General features: G+C 31.4%; 2 protein-coding genes across 3 annotated transcripts; one reads left to right on the top strand and one right to left on the bottom strand.

The window, feature by feature from the left end:
- The first annotated feature begins 1299 nt into the window (after nucleotides 1-1299).
- LOC105782845 (protein CUP-SHAPED COTYLEDON 2) lies at nucleotides 1300-3858 on the top strand. Of its 2 annotated transcripts, none has more exons than XM_012607885.2 (3): nucleotides 1300-1835; nucleotides 1960-2243; nucleotides 3148-3858. In XM_012607885.2, the coding sequence occupies exons 1-3, from the start codon at nucleotides 1655-1657 to the stop codon at nucleotides 3730-3732; spliced, it is 1050 nt and encodes a 349-aa protein (XP_012463339.1). In that variant the 5' UTR covers nucleotides 1300-1654; the 3' UTR covers nucleotides 3733-3858. The 2 variants fall into 2 exon arrangements, with proteins under 2 accessions (XP_012463339.1, XP_012463338.1); XM_012607884.2 differs by having other exon boundaries at nucleotides 3139-3858.
- A 3517-nt stretch (nucleotides 3859-7375) lies between these two features.
- LOC105782846 (L10-interacting MYB domain-containing protein) lies at nucleotides 7376-8944 on the bottom strand. The gene is made up of 2 exons (XM_052626976.1): nucleotides 8169-8944; nucleotides 7376-8079 (listed from the first exon to the last, which is right to left on the bottom strand). The coding sequence occupies exons 1-2, from the start codon at nucleotides 8505-8507 to the stop codon at nucleotides 7453-7455; spliced, it is 966 nt and encodes a 321-aa protein (XP_052482936.1). The 5' UTR covers nucleotides 8508-8944; the 3' UTR covers nucleotides 7376-7452.
- Between the last annotated feature and the right edge of the window lie 12834 nt (nucleotides 8945-21778).

Raw genomic sequence — 21778 nt, 5'->3', positions numbered from 1 at the left:
AGGTTCCAAACTTAGTCATTCAATCATTTTTCAAAAGGATTCACATATAGAAACACATCTCACACTTGGTATTTAACCAATGTGAGATTTAAGCTTTTCTTTTCCTCAACAAATATTTCCAAGTAGCTTACTTTGAGCATCAATTTCTCATTCATCAGTCAGCCATTTTGAGCATATGATATACCGTTATAAAGGTCTTATGGAGTAGAATATGAAAACATAGTTTTATGATTCAACTCTTCACCTTTACCTATTGAGATTATGCCTCAAAGTTCCTATAAAATACATTTTTTCCAACAACGGTATGTTCAAAACTTGTGGCTAGCAAGGATGTTTGCCAAGCAAGTGGATTATCTCTAGAAGCGGGAGGTTTAACTCTTTCAAGAAGACGCATGCAGTCCAAGTCTCTTGCTGAGATAGAGGGTCAAACGGAGAGTAAGAATCTGGGAGAGACAGTCACCAAGGCGTTCTAGTAGAGCCAAATGATTGGTTACGATTATTTCTCAGATGGTTTGTCACGCTGGCACGTGTCCACCTGTAGTGGAAGTATAATAATTTACGGTTTATTTTTTGTCCGATTGTCTAACATTCTAATAAATACATATTGATCAAATCGAGTGTTATTAATGCTATTCAATGGTTATTATTGCAGAAGTAAATAACTTGCATTACTTAAAATTTGATTGGTGTTGGATTTCAAGTTTAAGAATTTGATTTGAGTCTAAATTTAATTGATGGTTAATGTAATTATTTTTTTGTTGGTAGCTTTCATGTCTATTTAACGGTTCATATTTAAGCTTCATGACCGCTACTTCCAATAATATCATTTATAAAGTTTAAGTTTGCAATCTTTTTTTAAAAGTATGATGCATTTTACAATTGCATCCAAGACTCACAAGAATTGCACAATCTCAAACTCATACACCTACTTAAACTACCACATAATTAATCTTACAACCTTAAAAACATATTAAACATCCTTAATGAATGAATAGATGTAATATTGAAAAATCTGGTATAAAAAAACGAAACTTAGCAAGACTAGTTGAATAATTTGCGTTACTTAAAATTTGTTTTTTTTTTTGGTTAAAAAGAAAAAGGAATGGAGGAGAAGAAGGCTTAGGTAATTACAACGTCACTGTCAAGTGCTGACAATGGAGATATGAAACAGCTTTATCGATTCATGGTGAAAAATCTTTTCTTTCTTTTCCCTTTTCCTCCCTCCTCTTTAAAATCCCCCCTCCTAAAGACTTTACTCTCATAAAAGTTTCTTTCTGTTTCCTACCCTTTCATTTTCTCCCTTCACTGACAGTGAGAAACCTGCACTGCACTGCACTGCACTGCACCCTTTTCTCACGCACGCACGCATACTCAAAAACTCAACCCTTTTTCCCTTCACACACAAGGGAAAGGCAATTTGAGAGATTTCAGAACACTTCTGAGCCTCTGATAAAAACAAACACACATCTCATCACCTTCAGATCATGCCCTTCCTTACTATATAATTGTTTGCCCTTTTGGCCCCTCTCTCCATTCTTCAAATCCACCCCAATATAACACCCTCTCTTCATTCCTTTCCTCTTCAGTTTCAAACCCTTTTTTTCTTCACTTCTTGCTGATCAACTTTGTCTTTTGAAGTCCAGGGTTTTCGGCTATGGATAGTTACCATCATTTTGACAATGGTGAAACGCATTTACCTCCAGGTTTTCGTTTCCATCCAACTGATGAAGAGCTCATTACATACTATCTGGTGAAGAAAGTTCTTGATAGGAGCTTTACTGGTAGAGCCATAGCTGAAGTTGACCTCAACAAGTGTGAGCCTTGGGAACTTCCTGGTCAGTAATCATTAACATTTTCTGCAACTGCCCTTCTCTTTGTTGCACATAAACCGATGTAATGATGATGTTGTTATTTAAACTCTTTATGTTTTTTGTATTGTTCATGGGATTGTTTTTGCAGACAGGGCAAAGATGGGAGAGAAAGAGTGGTACTTTTTTAGCCTAAGAGATAGGAAGTACCCAACTGGGTTGAGAACTAACCGAGCTACTGAAGCTGGTTACTGGAAAGCTACTGGGAAAGATAGGGAGATTTATAGTTCAAAGACTTGTGCACTTGTTGGAATGAAGAAAACTCTGGTTTTCTATAGAGGAAGAGCTCCTAAAGGAGAGAAAAGCAACTGGGTCATGCATGAATATCGCCTTGAAGGCAAATTTGCTTACCATTATCTCTCTAGAAGCTCCAAGGTTTCTCTCTATCCTTCCCTTTTCCTCTCACTTGACTGCTTCTTTTAGTATGATAAACTTGTTGATCAGTCTAATGTTTTGTTGAAGTTTTTCATCTAACTGATCAATCTTTGGATAGTACTCTAACCTAAATGAGGAATGATAAGATGAGGTTAGCCTTATTATAAGGCAATTGTGTGTGGATTGTAAGTTAATTGTAGTCATGGTTTTGCTTACAAAGGCAAACTATTAATCTGGCATATGAAATTATAAACTTCAAGTTTTTTCTCACTCATTCCAATCGTGAAAACCTTTGCCATTTCCCATTTTGCTGCTGAAAATCTAGGTTTTTTCAGTAACATTGCCTGTTAAAGCAATGGTTCTTTGAACAATGAACTGAAACTCATTAATCTGTGTCATAGCCAACCCTTGTTACTGTTCTTTTCTTCTTTTTTTCCCATAAAAAGCTTTCTAGCCTTGCTTTTCAGATTAACACTGAAAATGTAAGATTAACAGTAATATGGTCTCTTAAAAAGGTGTTTTTAGTCTTTGGACTTCTAGCAGTGAACTGAATCTCTCTAATCTGTAAGTTAAAAAGCAAATGTTATCTTTCTGATTTTCACGTTTTTACAATTGAATGGCTTTCCCTGAATCCATGTTAAGATTACCATTTAACACGCAAGAACTCAGTACCATACAGTTTCCCATTTTCACTCTTCTTTTAACACGAAATCCAATGAAAAACACCCCCTCAAATCTCGTTTATGAAGTATTTGGCCATTGTACCATTATCTTCCATTTTCATGGTAATTTGGAACCTCTAGATGTTGTTTCACTGTTGCGTTAACTTCTAGTTGCTTGGATGAAAAGAGAACTATTAACTATTTGATGCAACACTAAGGTTTTTTTTTTAAAGTTATTCCAGGATGAGTGGGTAATATCCAGGGTCTTTCAGAAGAGCAGCGGAGGAGCCAAGAAGGCCCCCATGAGCGCCGCTTCCATGGTGCTCTACCAAGAACCAAGCTCACCTTCCTCGGTCTCTCTTCCACCGCTCCTGGATACCACCAATGCTACTGGCAGTGGTACCGCTACCGGTGCTTCCCTCACTGACCGTGACAGCTGCTCTTACGACAGCCATAACCAATCCGAGCACGTGTCCTGTTTCTCCACCATTGCTGCCACCTCGTCAGCCACCCTTCCTGGCTACCACAGCGGATTCGACCTTGCATTGCCAACCCCACCCCAGATGAATAACAGTTTTGATTCAATTGCAAGGTACACAAGAAATGTGGGTGTTCCAGTGTTTCCAAGCTTGAGGTCTCTCGAGGAGAATTTGCAGCTCCCTTTCTATTTCTCGGAGCCAACATTGGCGGGGGCGGCACCACCACTTGACGGTGGTTCATCAGCGAACTGGGGAGCTGTTTCTGAGGAAGGAAACAGTGGTTCTGTTGCTGATGGCAAGATGTCCAATATAGGTCCTACTGAGCTTGATTGCATGTGGACTTACTAAGTAGGAAGTTGAGGAAGGAATTTCCATTTATGTGTTTGAAAAAGACTGCTGTCTAATGCTAGCTATAATGTAGTTAGATTTCAATTTCATGACTCTTTACTTTTAATGAATCCTAGTATTTGCTGCCTAATGTTTTACATCTTTTTCCTTTAACAAATTATTCAATGCATTTGTAAGTCAAATTATATTCATTTCTCTTATGCCTCTGTCATTTTGGGATGAAACAAGTAAAACCCTTAAATAACCTAATCCCATTTCCATATGCAAAAGATCATTAAATGGGCTGTTTGAATCAAGTGTTTTTGTGTGAAAATTATGCCATTATATATAAAATATTACTACAACATGATATAAAAATTTGAAAATTAAATTTAATAATAATAAATTAATATTAACATGATATAAATATAAAAATTATCAAATTTCAGTTTTTTTATTTTAATTTTAACATAAATTAATTTTTATTTTTATAATATTATTAATTAATTCCAGTAATTAATGTCCTCATTTTTTGTTAATTTATTATGTGATTATATATAATTTGAATATACTAAGAGATTTGCTGAAATTTGATATTTAATTTATATGCTTTAATTTTTATTTTGGTTCTATAACATCATAAATTAGTCTAAATAGTGATTGCTAACTATTTCAATCAAAATGTTAATATCAATTTTTCTTAAAACACTACTTCAATGAAAAAATATTTTATCATGAGTTTGAATGAGTGTTTTAAGAAAAAAATCATTATTTAGTATTTTCATCATTATTTTATTATTAAATGATTTTCTTTTTAAAAATTCAAATGCAAACCAATGAATTTAATAAAAGAATCTTAACAACGGTGACAATTGAACCTAAATTTTGAAATTCAAAAGTAGATGGATCTGTATTCTTGAAAATAGAAGTAGGAGACTAAATTAATTTTAAATGTACAAAATTTAAAGAGACTTAAAAGATATTTTAACCTTTAATTTAATACAAATAAATAATCCATGTGAGTAAAACCATACTAGTAATTTATAAATATAAATATTTAAATAAAAATAAAATTAGATACAAACATTTAAATAAAGAAAATTAACTCACTTCATGATTTGGTAAAACTTTAAACATTTAAACACCAACAAGATTTGATACAGAATTTTATTGAAATTATTTTCACTGATTGAATATAATTTTACTATTCCAAAAACTTTTCCCAATTTTTTTAGGCTATCTATTCTCTATCTTTTTCCTGCTATTACCAATCAGAATTTTCTTTTGGTCACAAGTGGTACTTAATTTTCTTTTCAACTTGGTACTTTTATTACTTAAACCGTTACATCTAATTTTTAAAAAAAAGTTTAATCTACAAATTGATACCTAAATTATTTTTTTCCCACTTTAATACCCAAAACTTATTTTTTTTATCACAAGTGGTACCTAAACCACCTTTTTTTACCCAAGTTGGTACATCTGTTAGCTTTTGAGAAGTTTAACCAGTTCTTTCTTGCTTTTGAGAAGTGCTTTTGAGAAATTTGAGTGTTTGACATTGCTGTCAAAAAGTGCTTTTGAAGAATAAAATGTCCATTAATATTATGATATTTTAGCAAAAATATAAAAAAATAATTTATTATAACTTATTGTTAATATTTTAATATATAATACTAATTTTAAAAATTTCTAAGTAATTAATATTAATTATTTATAAAATTAATTAGAATATATAAACTATATTTAAATATAAAAATTAAATATTTGTAATTAGATATTGACACGATTATATTATTATAAAATTATTTTTTATTTTTAATTAATGTTTTAACACATTTTATTATTTTATTTTAAAGTGTATTTGAATATATACCTCATATATATACTAACATAACATAGAAAACATAAATCTAACGAATTAAAATATTATATATATTTGGATAAAAGTTTTAAAAAGGGATAATATTTATATATCAAATATAAATACTAAAAATTTTACAATAACATTTACAATTTAAAGTGAATTTATTAAACTAGAAGCTATAGCATCTCTTGTTAATTCCATTTTAAAACCACTTGAATTGTTTAATTCACTGTCATCATCACCATCGTCGTCGTCGTCGTCGTCATCATCACTTTTTCGACCATGCGCATTTTCTGAATCAATAATATTCTCATATGCCCAGTTAATATCTTCGTATTCCATAAAATCTGCATCATTTCGACCAACATGTTTTCGGATAAAATTGTGTATCGTCATTGTAGCAACAACGATCATCGTTTGCTTCTCAAAACTATAACTTGGCATATCCCTTAAAATGGCCCATTTTTTTTTCAAAACACCAAAAGTTCGTTCAATCACGCTACGTAATGATGAATGTGAATGATTGAATATATCTTCTTTACCAGATACCGGTCTACCTCTACGAAAGTCAGGTAAATGATATCGCTGACCTCTATATGGTCCAAGATAACCTTTCATTTGAGGATATCCAGAATCAATAAGATAATATTTTCTTAGAAGTCATAATATAACAAACAATTAATCATATTACTTTATTAACAAACTGAATTAAAGAACTTATACTTTATTATTTAAAAAATCACATATAAAAAAATATCTAACCATTTGGTGGGTGCGGAAATTTATATTTCGGATCTCGAATTACATCAAGAAATATTCTAGTGTCATGTGTCGATCCTTCCCATCCAGCCATGACAAAGGTGAAACACATATTAAAATCACATACTGCCATAACATTTTGAGTCGGGATACCTTTTCTTCCAATATAGGGAATTTTTTCATTTGGTGGAAGAATAGCGGCAATGTGAGTACCATCAATTACACCAATGCAATCCTGAACAAATAATCATATTACTCTCGTGAATATTTTTAATCAACCAAAAATATTAAAATATAATAATATAAAATTAAATTTTAACCTTAAAATGCGGTACATATCTAGAATCATTACGTATTTGTTCGGGTATTGAGCTAAAAAAAGGATCTTCGGGTGCAATTAGATCAGTGGCCATCCTTGAAACTTTCTCAAGCACAGTTGCAAAGTGTCGACTTATTGTTGATCCATACCTCTGAAATCTTTCTCGACATTGGGAAACTTTTGCGGCGGTGCCCAAGATGTATAAAAAAATTCCCAACATTTCAGTAGAAGATATGTTTCTTGAAGTTTGCAAGTTGTATCTTGTCTCCAAAACTCTCAACAAACTTGTGAATACCGTTTTAGACATCCTAAAATTAATCATACAACGTGATTCATGACCGTCGAGGATCTCTCGGATCCATGTCTCACCTGACTATTTTGAATCCATGCATGGTTGCCTCGATATATACTTCTCGTAATATAATTGCACGGAAGAAGATGCAGCAACAAATAATCGATTAAAACATTCCATGCGTTGTAAAATCTCTTTCTTTTCCCTTTCATCATCATTTTCATCACCGCTGTAATTCTCAACTATACTCATTACCTGTGAATAAATTTTATATCCAAAATCATATTTAAACAACTATTGATAAAACTAATTTAGTATAAATTAAGTAGAACATAAATTCAATATCCAAAGACCTAAACAACTATTAATAAAGCTACATTACACATAAATAAATAGAACATAAATTCAATATCCGAAAACCAAACATAAATAACTATTGATAAAACTAGTTTAGCATTGTTGTTTAGTCACATAATAGATATCTCTGAACCCTAGAAGATCAGAAAATGTTCAACTATCCTCCATTTCTGAATTAAACCACAAAGCTCTAATCTTGGGATTAATTGATAAAAACATAATTTGCTTGTCCTTATTGAGCAATAATTTAAGTGCGAAAAAGTATAGCGGACTAGCTTTTGGAACTTCCTCCGACATGCTGTCAAGCACTTTGACTGCTTGCGGAATATCATATGGATCCATACCAGGAGTCAAACTAGATGTGGCTTGACTCATATTATCAGTTGCATTGCATAATTTTTCTATTTGACTGGACAATTTTGCAGCCCCTCCAATTTGCTTTGAGGATTTCTTTCTTCCAGTTTTAAAATGTGAACTTGATATCTCCGGGTTTTTTCTTTTTTGACCGTTCCCATCAATTTGAACATCATTTGACATGTGAACATCATTTGAAATGTAAACATCATTCAAAATGTGAACATCATTTCTCATATTCTCTTCTTCATTCTCTTTAGGTATTTCGTTGGTAACATCCTCAAAAAAATCACTCCGGAGTGTACCAGAAGAAGGTGCCCATGCTTTATCTCCTGTTGCAACTATCTCCATGAACATTTGATCTAACTTCCCTTCAAATTCGGGATCAATGCCCGAAGTTCGAAATTTTTGAGCTTTAGGCACAACCTACATATAAAATGATAGTTTAATAACAGTAATTATCAATAACCTCATAAATAAGAAAAAAACAAAAATATTCAGAATTATTAATGTACCTGTAGCCTACTCTCCCACCAATCATCCGATGCATCAACAGTTCTTTTTATAGGATTCCACCCTAGACCAGTATCTTCGCCTTTAAGTTTCTTCCAAGCTTTCGATTCTTTTTTAAGGGCATCCCACCTATTTTTAAGTTGTCTTTGTGAAAAACCTTTTCCCGTTTCTTTCTCAAAGTTGGTCATTATTTTCAACCATCCATCTTTTATAAAATGAGTACCAGGCCTATTGCCTTTCAATATCTCTTTAATACAAATATCACAAAATATTTCTGTCAATCTCTTATCCCACATTGCTTTCACCTTTTCACCACTAACTTCAACCGCCGAAGTACTCATCTATTGTGTATACGAACATATTCATTGAAGGCAGTAAAGCAATCAAGAAAATCAAATGTCACATAAGTATATTTGTTTACATGTGTATGAAAATACATATTCTAATATTAATTTTACCAAAAAATGGACCCGGCCGTAAATATTTTCCTCTAATATTAATTTTACATGTTAAATGTGTATGAAAATATTTTCCTCTAATAGAATTTTGCAAAATGATACATCAATGTTAACTGCATCCAACTATTCAGAATCCAAGGCAAAAGCAATAAAAGAAACGTAATAAGCTCACAAACTTGGGATTTACTTTGTCAAGCCCAAGAACCAAGGAATTCCAGAATAGGTTGATTGAGAATAAGCTGAAAATAGTGAAGGGGAAATAAATTTAAAAATAATATATTGTAAATCAATCATATTAAACTTAAATATATTGTAAATCATTTACAAAATATATTGTAAACCATATTAAACTTTTTTAACCTTAAGAGAAAACTTTGATAAAACTTTAACTTATTGCATAATAAACCAAGAATTCAAGAATTTTAACAGATGAAATTAACCTTTTTTTAACTATGCAAACAACAATGCCAAATAATGAAGCTTTTCATGCTACAATAATTTACTGCGAAAAAGGGAAGATAAATAAATAAACTTAAAGCATGCAGTCATCATGCTACCATATTTGTCATACTACAGTGATCCTTTCTGGCCATCAGGATATCTATAAATTTCTTTGTAGGCACATTATTTCTAAAACTTATTTCTGGTTAGAACAAAACCTAGTACAGCATGCCACAACACCAGTCCTAGGCTAGAACCCACATGGATGCCAAACTCATTTCAATATAAGATTAATTGAAACAACTTTAACCACATTGTTTTCAGTCAAAAGATAACCTCATAAACTAACGAAAAATAGTTTGAATAAACCACGCATCAAAAAAATTCAAAATTTACAGTAATATCAAGCATTCAACATTAATCATAAAAATTCAGTCACAAAATTTGTCCTAATGGATACATGGGAAGCGAAACTTGCTACTTTTCATAAAAATTATACCAGTTAAAGTTAGTAGTTTTGAATGTATTACTTAAGGTAGTTTTGGTTGTTTTAAGCATTAGGGTTATAATTATCATCTTGTTCTTGCCCTCGTACATTTGTAATTAAGTTAGAACGTGTGGGGTAATAGTATAATTGGTTTGAAGTTTGGGTAGGTGAGTTTACTCTTGGGACAAAATTAATGGCCAGGAAGAAAAAGCTTTACAATCTTCTTTCTTATTTTCTCCATTTATAATTTCTACCTTAAGAATTCCATTCATTCTATTCAGAAGAAAAGCTTCAGAAAAAAGACGGAATATTTTATAATGTATATCATCCACTCAGGCATTTATACAAAATCACAATATCACAAGGCATATTTCTAATTTTTTTTCATTCGACACTGTAATGCAACATAAATTCATGCAGAAACTGAACCATTGAGACTTGAAAACAGCTCATACAGGGACAAGATATTTAGGAAATCAGAGTCACAGGCCAGGAAGGACCCCCATTAATAACCAAATCAACAGACCACCACAAAATAGGGAAACCTTTTAAGATTAAATGACATAAAACTTAAAGAGGCCATTCAAAACAATCTCAATGTATAAATTTTTTGCAGACAATTAAAATATATTGCATCATAGAACTTATTTAACATGAATGAGTTAGCCAAGCGCTAGAACTTTTACTAGTACGTACGCCAACATTGCTAAAGAACTGGATTAAAACAGATTAGGAGGAAAAAAAATTAGAACTTGGTATCCCATGAGTAATGACCGTATATTCTAGCAATAGATTCCAAGGAGTATGACTTAAGCTGTTGTTGCCTATATAAATCTATAATTATAAAATTCAAGAATTGTTCACCTTTAACACTTGTATTAATCTTCAAATTTAAAAAAAAAAAAAAAGGAAAAGAAAAGAAAAGAAATATCCAAGTTCCAAAGAACAACTACTAGGAAATTTGAATGTAAGAATTTTCATCTTGTTGAGGTCATAAGTTTTTGCTGTCATCGTTTCTGAATTTTTGCAAATAAGTGAATCCTTATGCCAGCCACTTCCTCAAGCATGATATAACAAACATAGAGGTACAAAAATGGGTCATGTTGAGTATGCATCGCTTCATAATAAAATTTAAGAACAGGTAAATGAAAGACAGTTAAACAAGACAGGTAAATGAAAGAAACAAAACATCAACAGCAACAGACCCTTTATGCTAACCGCAAAAGACAAGCTTTTTCTCTTATCAGGGTACACAACAAACATTCCCACATTTCTTAAGAAAAAAGAAGAAGCAACAAATGGAATTGATTATTGGGGAAGATCAACAAACAGAAGGAGAGCAAAATAAGACAATGAGAGAAAGGAAGATTGAAACAAGAAAAGAAGCCATAGGTGAAATCATTTGTCTCAAGAAATACCAGCAAATCAACAGCTTCAAACTCTTAATCAACAGCAAATCAACAGCTTCAAAATATTAAACAGAAGAGGAACTAATTAAACAAAAGAAGAAATATAAAAGAAACTCTCACCTGCTGCGGAAGAGGAACAACAGAAAATATATCTTTGAAAGTCAAAAATGGGGAAAAGAAATCGGGTATAAAGCTCCAATTTCACCAGCAGAGGGGAAAGAACATTTGGGGAACCAGCAGAGGGGAAAAACGTTTGGGGGAGAAGACAGGTTAATTTGGTCAATTTTCATCCAAAAACAGTTCCAGCAGAAGGGGAGAATTTTTTAGCTTCTCCATCTAGCGAGAAGCACTTTTCTGATGGAGAAATTTTAAGAGAAAAGGAGGTTGTTCTTGGTTCCTTTTAAGAGAAAAGCACTTTTGGGTGAAAAAGTCATTCTTCAAACGGGATAAAGAACGGGGCCTAACCATTAGTTAAACAATTAAGTCTATTAAAAATATATAAACAATTAAAATTGCCAAGTGGCCAAATAAAAGATAAAATATTAATTTTCACTTATATATATTCTTTTTATTTTTTATTTTTTCATAATCAAATCAATAGTTGAATCAGTTAGGCCACTAGTTCTTAGTTTGACCAGTTCGTTCGATCAAATAAATTATTAAAAAAGTTCATAAATATTAAAAAAAATAGAGAAAATCGGTCCAACGATCTGTATTGGATCGATTCAACCACTATCTTTGAACTAGTACCCCGATTGATTCTCGATCTGATCAACTGATTCGATTTGGTTCTGAAAACATTTGTTTTGATTGATGGAATAACTTATAAATCTTGTTAAGCAGGCAGTGAAGTTCGAAAACAAAACTAACCATCAGTGTCTTGACCTTGGGAGGATGAATTTGTAGCATTGTTGGTATTACTAGACATTATAAAGGAAGAAAAAAAGGAAACATTATAAGCAATCATTATGATAAGTAAACATTTTCGAGTCTTATACAAGCTTACAAATGCTATAATATTAACTCGAGGTTGAATTAGGACTAAATTGAAAATTTTCAAAATATAGCAAGTGGGAATTGCAATATCCAGGGCTTGGTATCGCGATTTCAAAGATAATGGCCAAACTTCCCAACCTGAGTACTAAATTGCAAAGTTTTCAAAATAACTCAGGGCTGATATCATAATATCAAGGGTGTGGTATCGTGATACCAGAAACAAACCACTAGGTCCTTATTTTTGGCAAAAATGCACACTTCAAAACCTTAATATTTCATATCAATTTCAAGTCACCTATCCATACCAAATCAAGACCAATTCAATATGATGACAAAGTAACATAAATCATTCATTTAGAACTTACATATTCATACCAATTTCACCAAACCCTAAAAATTCAACCTTTCATTACATATAGAACTTATATGCAAAAGATTTAAAGACATACCATAATTATATTGCCATTACATGTATCATACTCAAATCAATCTAAGTTGCATATATAAATACTAACAAGCATATAACATCTTTAAAACACCAATTTCATCAAGACTCAATCTATTAGGTACATGCCAACTAACAACGGAAATCAAAATGAACAAACATTGCCAAGTCCAGGACCATTGATTCGAATGCTGAAGTCAATGCTCGAGATTCACGAATTGAACCTAACTTGTGCACGAAAAACGAATCGCATGCTGAGCAAATCACTCAATGATAAATCTATGATCCAAGACAATGTAAGTTAACTTATGAAACATGCATACATTCAATATTTAATCTAATACTATACAATTCTATAAAAACACTTCCATTTTCACATGGCAAGTATATACTAATATCATTTGCTAACTCATTAGATTTACATATAACTTATCACTTTCTTAACAATTTTATATACTATTTGGTTCATTTCAATTGCTATATCTAGTTACAAATATACTCATCATTTTTCTCATCTTTAGCATGCATATATATACTTCTCATCACATACCACATTTTATGCTATTACCGAGCTTATTGGCTCATTAATACCCAATCGACCCCAAGGCTCACTTTTGATTCATTTTGAATATTGTATTTTCATTACATTTCATATTATTTCCATTTAACCAATTCAGGTATTTTAACCCTATTAACCAGACACAATCTCGATACGGATATGCTGATCCGTCACCCCTGGTTGCCCGGCAACGATGACATTATAACGATGTATCATCCCAGATTAGCCAGAAACAATGGTTTTCTCAACTTAATCAATTTTTCAGCTCAGATTTTTTGGCAACGATGGTTTTACTTAATACTCTGACCCTATGGCATGCCAACTATATCTGACACAGTTTAAACTGCTAATAGGGTAACCAATTTTCGCTTCATTATATATAGATCAATTCAGATTCTTTTATCCTCAATTCATCATCAAAATATCAATTTATCATATATTACAACATGCTTTGATTCAACTTCATACCAACTATCTAATATCAATCAAGTCAAGAAATTTTTATTCTATTAAATTTAATCCTTATCTAGATAATCATTAGCAAATATACCAAATCAACCCAAATAGTCATCAATGACTTACCTCAAAAATATATAATGCAATATGACATGAAAATACAGTAAATAAACTGGTCCTGATTCATAGAAATACAAACCGAAAATTCTGAGCTATTCGTCGATGACTTTGGATTTTCCTTTCCCTCTCAATGAATCTGAGTCGGCGTTAGCTACGGATTAACATAAAACATATAGTACTATTAAAAATCATCCAATTTTCAATCAATAATCAATTTATAAAAAAAATCAATTTATTCAATTTAGTCCCTAAAATCGGGACTAACCTAACTTTCAATTTAAAGCTCCAATTTCAAATCTGATTTCACTATTATTCATTAGGGACCTCCTATTTACTATTATTACTTTAAATTTTAAAATTTATTCAATTTAATCCATAATGTATGAAACTATCAATTAAGATTTATAATTTAGTCCTTTTTCACATCTAAGCTTAAAATCTATCAATTTAACACCTAAAACTTCAAGAACACAACAACAACATCTTTCAAAAATTTATCATTTTCACAAATTGGTAAATGGGCTAGCTAAATCAGACTCCCATGACCTTAAAAACATAAAAATTATATAAATGACTTAATTGCATTAACCAATTTGTTAATTAAAAGCGTGAATATTCGACCATGGAGTTTCTTATTCTTCTTCTTTCTTTGGCTGGATGGAGAGGATGATAATTCCCTCTTTCCATCCTCCAATTTAGTATTTATAGCTAGATTATGTGTTAATTAATAAGTTAATCATGTTTTATGCTAATTAAATCAAGATTTGTTTAATCAATCTTTTACAATTTCCATGGTCTAATTTCTATCTTAGACCTCTATTTAATTACAATTTAAGCCTTCAATTCATTTTTTAATTAAAAATCTATAACGATTGGAGTTTACAATTAAATGTAGTTACGGCATAGGAAATCAAAGTTGTTCCATGTTTCGACAATGTTAAAGGTGGTAATAGCATCCTCCTCATTCTCTCTAAAAATAGGAGGATCATTCTTCAGAAATTGTCATATTCAACATGGTCAAATAGAACAATATTTTCTATTGCCATGTTTTAAAATTCTCTCTAGTGATATTCGTGTGCTTTTCATTGTGACTCATAGTCACAGGTAACGTTTGGCTCGTAGCCTGAGCTTGAGTAGCGGCAATCGGCTCAGCCTTTGAATTGGATGAGTTGTTTTACGTATAAGACATTTTTCTGTATTCAGAATGAAGAACCAAAATCCGTAAATAAATTAAAAATTGAAACAAAAGTATAAATCAACCTAAATAAGTTACAATGGTAATCTGTACGCCTTAGATTAAAATTACAACAAATCATCTATCTTAAGATTGTAAGAAAATATAATATTGTATGTAGTATTAATATGCCAGTAACAATAATAGTGCAATACAATGCAGTAGTAGTAACTCAACAGCATACCTGTAATCGGACAGGGTTGAAAATTAGAAGAAGAATTTTGTTGAGGCCTGTATAAACAATTTTCTTAATACAGATTCGACCTTTCCTCGGTGTTTTGAGTAACGTTGGACGTCTGTCTCCCAGGATACAACAACACATGATCACAGTTGTATCACAACAACAGTGATCAATCGAACACAATCTTACCTTTCTCTATCACCAGGAGGAATGAACTTAGAAAGAATTTTTGATATTGATGGTTTTTGATGATGTGTTTTAGTAGTCTCCTAACTTGGCTTTATATAGAGGAGAGGAAATGAATGAATAGATTTAGACCGATTCATGACGAGTTTTGTTGAAAAGTTAATAGATATAAGTGAATAGACACAATGACTGAAAAGATGCAATATTAAACCAAAAGTAATGAATCTATTCACCAAGAGATACAATTGTTCAAAAGATACAACTATTCATTAAGAGACAGAACTATTGTTTAATTTAAGCATCAATTTATCATCCACCACTCAACAATTTTGAGCATATTATATAGAACATAAATCCATAATTTATTATTCAAACCTTCAATTTTATCAATAAAATAATATGCCTTAAAGTTCCAAAATATCCATTATTTTCCAACAAAGATGCCATCCAATTTCTTTAGGGGCCCTTTCTGGCTAATAGCAATAATAATGCATGTCATAGTGTAACAAGATGCCAACACGAAGGAGAAAGGATTATATGAAACTGTGATTCCATATCATCCCTATCCCTTTCCAATAGGAGAATGATAAATTAGATTTTTCCTCTTATTTTCAACTTATTTTTCTCCTGCAAAAATTCAAATTCAACTAAAAAAGGATAAAAATCAAGAGGAAAATTCTGATTTGTCATTCTCTTGTTCGAAATGAATAGAGATGAGTGGAATCACAGTATCATAAAGATTACTGTCCACCAGGTTCAAACCATTTATTACTCTTTATATTGTTTCTAATTATAAGATGTTTTTTCTTGTCGGAAGATCTCCATTTGTACTTGTGAATTACCGCAATGAATAAGAGGGTGAGCAACACCAAGAGATCAACAGCAGAAGACACCCCCTTGAGAACGTGCAGTGTGGACAATGAATCTCAGCCATTGGAAGATAACAAGACTAGATGTTATCTCCTCCGAGGACTCAATCATGGAATTTGAATATGAAAAACAAGTTAACCAAGACATATTCACTCACATTTAACGTCAAATCATACACATATACTTATATATGATATTTAATCAATAAAATAAGGAGTTTAAATAAGATAATGAAAGGAAATAGCAATGACGATTTGGTGCAAATACTGTGCGAGGATTGAATTGAACCCAAAAGCAAAATGGTGATATCCCAAAAGGAACGGTGAAATAAATAGTGAGCAAATACCATCAAAGACACCAAATTAATCACACCAAAAATATAACTTTGAGCTTGAATAATAAATCCCAAAAACCAAAAAAAAATGTAAAAATAAAGAATTCAGCTAAAATAACATACCGTTATACTAAAAAGGCCCATTTTCTACTTTATTTAAGGAAATGGGTCACTTTAAATTTTATTTATTGGAATTGGTTAAAAAAACCAAAACGTGCCTATGTGGAAGCGTTTTAGGAGAAATTTCATAAAAGCGCGTTGACGGGGACTGCTTTACCCTGTGTTAACAAAAACACGCTGACATGGATGCGTTTTTGCCTGTTCTCAGACTAAATTTTCAAAAAAGGTCAATTTTTTTAAAATATTATAAAAATAGACCAATTTTTTTAAAATTTATAAGAATAAGCCTTTATAAAGACCCAAAGTGACAAAACCAATTTTTTTTTATTTTAAGGTGACACCAATTAATATGGAAATAAAACTTACAAAATAGATTTTTATATAGATCCAAAGTCTCATTTCCCTTGTTTTCTTAAGTAATATTGTAACAAACAGTTTTTTAAGTAGTGTCAGAAATAGTGATATCAGGGCCACCAAATCCGACGAGTAAATTCGTAAATATTATCATTTAATATTTACGAGTCAAATGTGATTTTTAAAAAGGTTTTTGATTTGATAATTTATGTTATATAAGTGATTTATTAAGTTCAAGTGGTTTTAGAAAATAAGGTATCGGGACCTTGTTTTTATAAACTGAGCCGTAAATATTTTTATAAATATTTACGGAGTGTCATTAAGGTGGTATTAAAGTTTCGTTAAGAAATTTTAATATTTCGATAGTTAATTAATTAAAATGGATCAAATTAAAAAAAAGTGCATTCCCAGGACTCCATTCCCGTAAATCGAACTCGTAAATATTTATTAATTAGGTTTCGATTAAGTTAATTTGCTTGAATTAAAAATAATTAGGTATAAGGACTAAATTGCATATAGGTTGAAAGTTGAATTATAAATTAAAGAAAAATTTAAGGGACTAAATAAGCAATCATGCCATTGGCATTAAATGAGACGGCATAAGGATGAAGATATTTATAAAATTTAATTCTATGTTTAAGTGTTCATGAACTAGGCAAATTGATTTAGATCTGGTATGTTTATAATTGGGATTAAAATAATGCTTTGATCATTTGTTTTGATGATATGAAATGTTTGAAATTTCTGTTTGTTTGATCTGTAAACTCCGGTAATGCTCCGTAATCCGGTTTCGACGATGGATACGGGTTGGGGGTTTTACATTTAGTGGTATCAAAGCTTTATAGGTTTAGCCGATTCTCAGACTAAATCGAGCTCAGAATTGAGTCTAAAGGTACATACCATAATTGAGTCGAATTGAGTTGGGATTTAGATGTTGATATATTTGTTTTTGTTTTATAGTTGAAAATGTTGAATAATTATAATGATTATGTTGATGATAAATGTTATGTTATACGTGTGTATATATGAGAGTCAAATTTTGAGGCTTTACGACCTTCACCCCCTCACTTGTAAAGTATTATACAATGGAATTTACAATATTTATATTCATTAAGCTTACAAGTGTGAAACTGAAGAGTTCAATAGCTGAATGAATAATAATGCGACCAGAGCTGAGGATGGGTTAGCAAGTAAAGAGAGTTCTAAAAGAGATATCAGATTTTTCTGAAGATTATTCGAGATACGCAATGTCACTATTAAGGAAAAAGTTATTCACGAGTAATCGACTTATTCAGGTATGGTATTTAAAGAACGGGTTAACTAGAATTTCTTCTGAATTGGTTTTTTTAGTGATTTGGATAATGTGGGATCATTGATGACTGTAGTGGTCAATGGGATAGTGTTGAAATTGCAAAGATATCTGAATGCAACTGTTATAGTCAAGTATCTTATAGTGATCTCTTCTGGGTATTTTATATGTTCTTTTATTCTCAGAGATATATGTAACTGTTCATTTTCAAACGTGATTCTTATCGTAAGAAAACGTTAGCTAATCATAATGTTAGCTGGAATTCTTATTAGTCTGGTTGATTCATGATCGGCATTGCTCTATCTTTCTTTAGTTTTCTAATCCATTATGTTTGATAGAAGATTTGATGATAAGACTCATATGATGCTATTTTCTATTTCTACTGGTTGATGTCCTGAATTACATATAAGCAATTTACATTATCTCTATCACAACTGAGTGATATTCTTCTTCTGGACTTTCTCCGGGATATCATCGATCTATTTATCATTCAATGTGGTTTTTATTATCAGAAATTCAATATAGCTTCACATCTTGGATTTTATTATCTCGGGTTTTCTTATCATTCTTATTGTTTAATTTATCAAACACGATTATCTGTAAAAGGTATTCATTGGTCGGAGGTAATTATATTTATTACTGTTATAAATCCTGGTTCGATCATGGGAGCTTGGTGATATAGATATCAGATTATAAAAGTTGTATTACTGCACTGATTGTTATTGGGACTACTTTCGATTTTCCTCTTCTATTTTGGAGTGCACTATTGATGTTGAGGTATTGTTCTATCTATACAGTTGAAACGTTGGTCCTATTATAGCACTATGGTTTTTAACCTATCTGATAGTTGTGGCTTTGGTATAGTTCAAAGCTTTGATGTTAATAATTAAAATAGCTTTATTATATATAATCACTTTCTAGCTTTTGTGAAAGGGTTGACATTGGCAAAAGAGTAGACTGTGGAAGATTGAGCTCAAACTTGTATATTGGTTTTTATTCCTCAAGTAATCTTGATTAATGTCAACAAGTTAAAACAAGATGTTATGTTTTGTTTAAGTTAATGCAATTTTTAAGGATCATTGATTAGTATTCTGAGGGAATTGTGATAAATTGTATGTCTGGGTTGTATTGACAATAAGAAGAAGGGATTATTCTGAAATGTTATTTTCTGATAGAAAAAATCGATTCAGTTGTTTTAATCAAAGTGGGTTATTTATTGAAAAGTTAATTAGTTATACTCATTTGAGTCTATCCTCAGGTCTGGGAATAAATTTTGTGCATTTATAGGTAAATAGACGGACGGTTAGAATAAGAACTTCAGATTCTAGAATACTTGATACAGAAATATATCTATCAGGTCAGTTCTAATCGGAAAATGTTATTATAGGTTAAAGCCATCCCGATTGTTGAAGTTATTGCAGTTGTGTAAAATGATATTGTTTGCCACTTTCCTGGAAAAAGGGGAACAAATATCAGTTGAAAGTTACAGATGCAACCATGTCAGAAACATCAGTTAGAGTTTGATAATCCGAGTTTCTCAATTATGTTTCGACAGACGATTACTGGGAATTTCTCGGTAGTTATACTACTAGTGATAAAGTGATGACAGGAGAACATCAGAGCTACTTAGTTAAGTTCAGGTCTAGTATCAAGTTCTAAAATGAGTTTTGATATAAGTTCGGAAATGATATGAGTTATGATTGATTTTTATGGACTTCGATTGAAAAGGTGGAAGGAACACTTGACTTAATAGCTTGTACCAAGTAAGAAATTTCGAGGACGAAATTTTTGTAAGGGGGAAGAGTTGTAACATCCCGATTTTTAGTGGTGTCAGAAACTGTGGTTTCAGGGCCATCAAATCTAACGAGTAAGTTCGTAAATATTATTATTTAATATTTACGAGTCAAAAGTGATTTTAAAAAAAGATTTTTGATTTGATAATTTATATTATATAAGTGATTTATTAAGTTCAAGTGGTTTTAGAAAATAAGGTATCGAGACCTTGTTTTTATAAATATTTATGGGTAAATAGACGGAGAGTCAGAATGAGAAATTTAGATTCTAGAAGACTTGATACAAAAATATATCTATCAGGTCAGTTCTAATCGGGAAATGTTATTATGGGTTAAAGTTGTCTCAATTGTTGAAGTTATCGCAGTTGTGTAAAATGATATTGCTTGACGCTTTCTTGGAAAAAAGGGAACAAATATCAGTTGAAAGTTACAGATGCAACCACTTCAGAAACATCAGTCAGAGTTTGATAATCCGAGTTTCTCGGTTATGTTTCAACAGACGATTACTGGGAATTTCTCGGTAGTTATACTACTAGTGATAAAGTGATGACAGGAGAACATCAGAGCTACTTAGTTAAGTTCAGGTCTAGTATCAAGTTCTAAAATGAGTACTGATATGAGTTCGGAAATGATATGAGTTATGATTGATTTTTATGGACTTCGATTGAAAATGTGGAAGGAATACTTGACTTAATAGCTTGTACCAAGTAAGAAATTTCGAGGACGAAATTTTTGTAAGGGGGCAGAGTTGTAACAGCCCTTTTTTTAGTAGTGTCGAAAATAGTGATTTCGGGGCCACCAAATCTTACGAGTAAGTTCGTAAATATTATTATTTAATATTTACGAGTCAAAAGTAATTTTTAAAAAGATTTTTAATTTGATAATTTATGTTATATAAGTGATTTATTAAGTTCAAGTGGTTTTAGAAAATAAAGTATCGGGACATTATTTTTATAAACTGAGCCGTAAATATTTTTATAAATATTTACAGAATGTCATTAAGGTGGTATTAAAGTTTTGTTAAGAAATTTTAACGTTTCGATGGTTAATTAATTAAAAAGGATCAAATTAAAAAAAATTTGCATTCCCGGGACTCTGTTCCCGTAAATCAGACTTGACGAAGCTAGTTGTGTAGTTAATTAGGTTTCGATTAAGTGAATTTGCTTGAATTAAAAGTAATTAAATATAAAGACTAAATTGCATATAGGGTGAAAGTTGAATTATAGATTAAAAAAAAATTTAAGAGACTAAATAAGCAATATATGTCATTGGCATTAAATGAAGCGACATAAGGATGAAGATATTTATAAAATTTAAAGTTAAAATATATATATAAATATTATAATAATAAACCTTAATGTTTAAGCATATATATTATATTATATTATATTATATTATAATAAAAAATAAAGAAAAAGAGAAAGAAATAGACGAAGGGCCTTAGGGTTTCAAAAGTTCTAAATTCAATTGCTAACGTCCACTACACCAAAACAGGCTTTTAGCGGCACTTTTAGCGGCGTTTGGACAAAAAACGCCGGTAAAAATCAAGCATTAGCGGCGCTTTATGGAAATCGCCACTAAAGATTGAGCATTAGTGGCGTTTTTAAAAAAATGCCGCTAAAAATAAGCATTAGCGGCGTTTTTCAAAAAAACGCCGCAAAAAACCTAAGCCCAACGGCTTCGTTTTCTGACATTTCGTGGCTTTAGCGGCGATTTTCGAAAAGCGCCGCTAATGCGTGGGTCTTTAGCGGCGTTTTTGGAAAAGCGCCGCTAATGGTAGGGGCTTTAGCGGCGTTTTTGATAAAGCGCCGCTAAAAACATTTTATCTTACTTGGTTTATTTATATTAATTAAATAAAAT

Source organism: Gossypium raimondii, chromosome 13, assembly GCF_025698545.1.
Source record: "Gossypium raimondii isolate GPD5lz chromosome 13, ASM2569854v1, whole genome shotgun sequence".
Lineage (NCBI taxonomy): Eukaryota > Viridiplantae > Streptophyta > Magnoliopsida > Malvales > Malvaceae > Gossypium > Gossypium raimondii.
The sequence above is the reverse complement of the archived record's forward strand: the minus strand, read 5'-3'. Positions and strand labels throughout refer to the sequence as shown.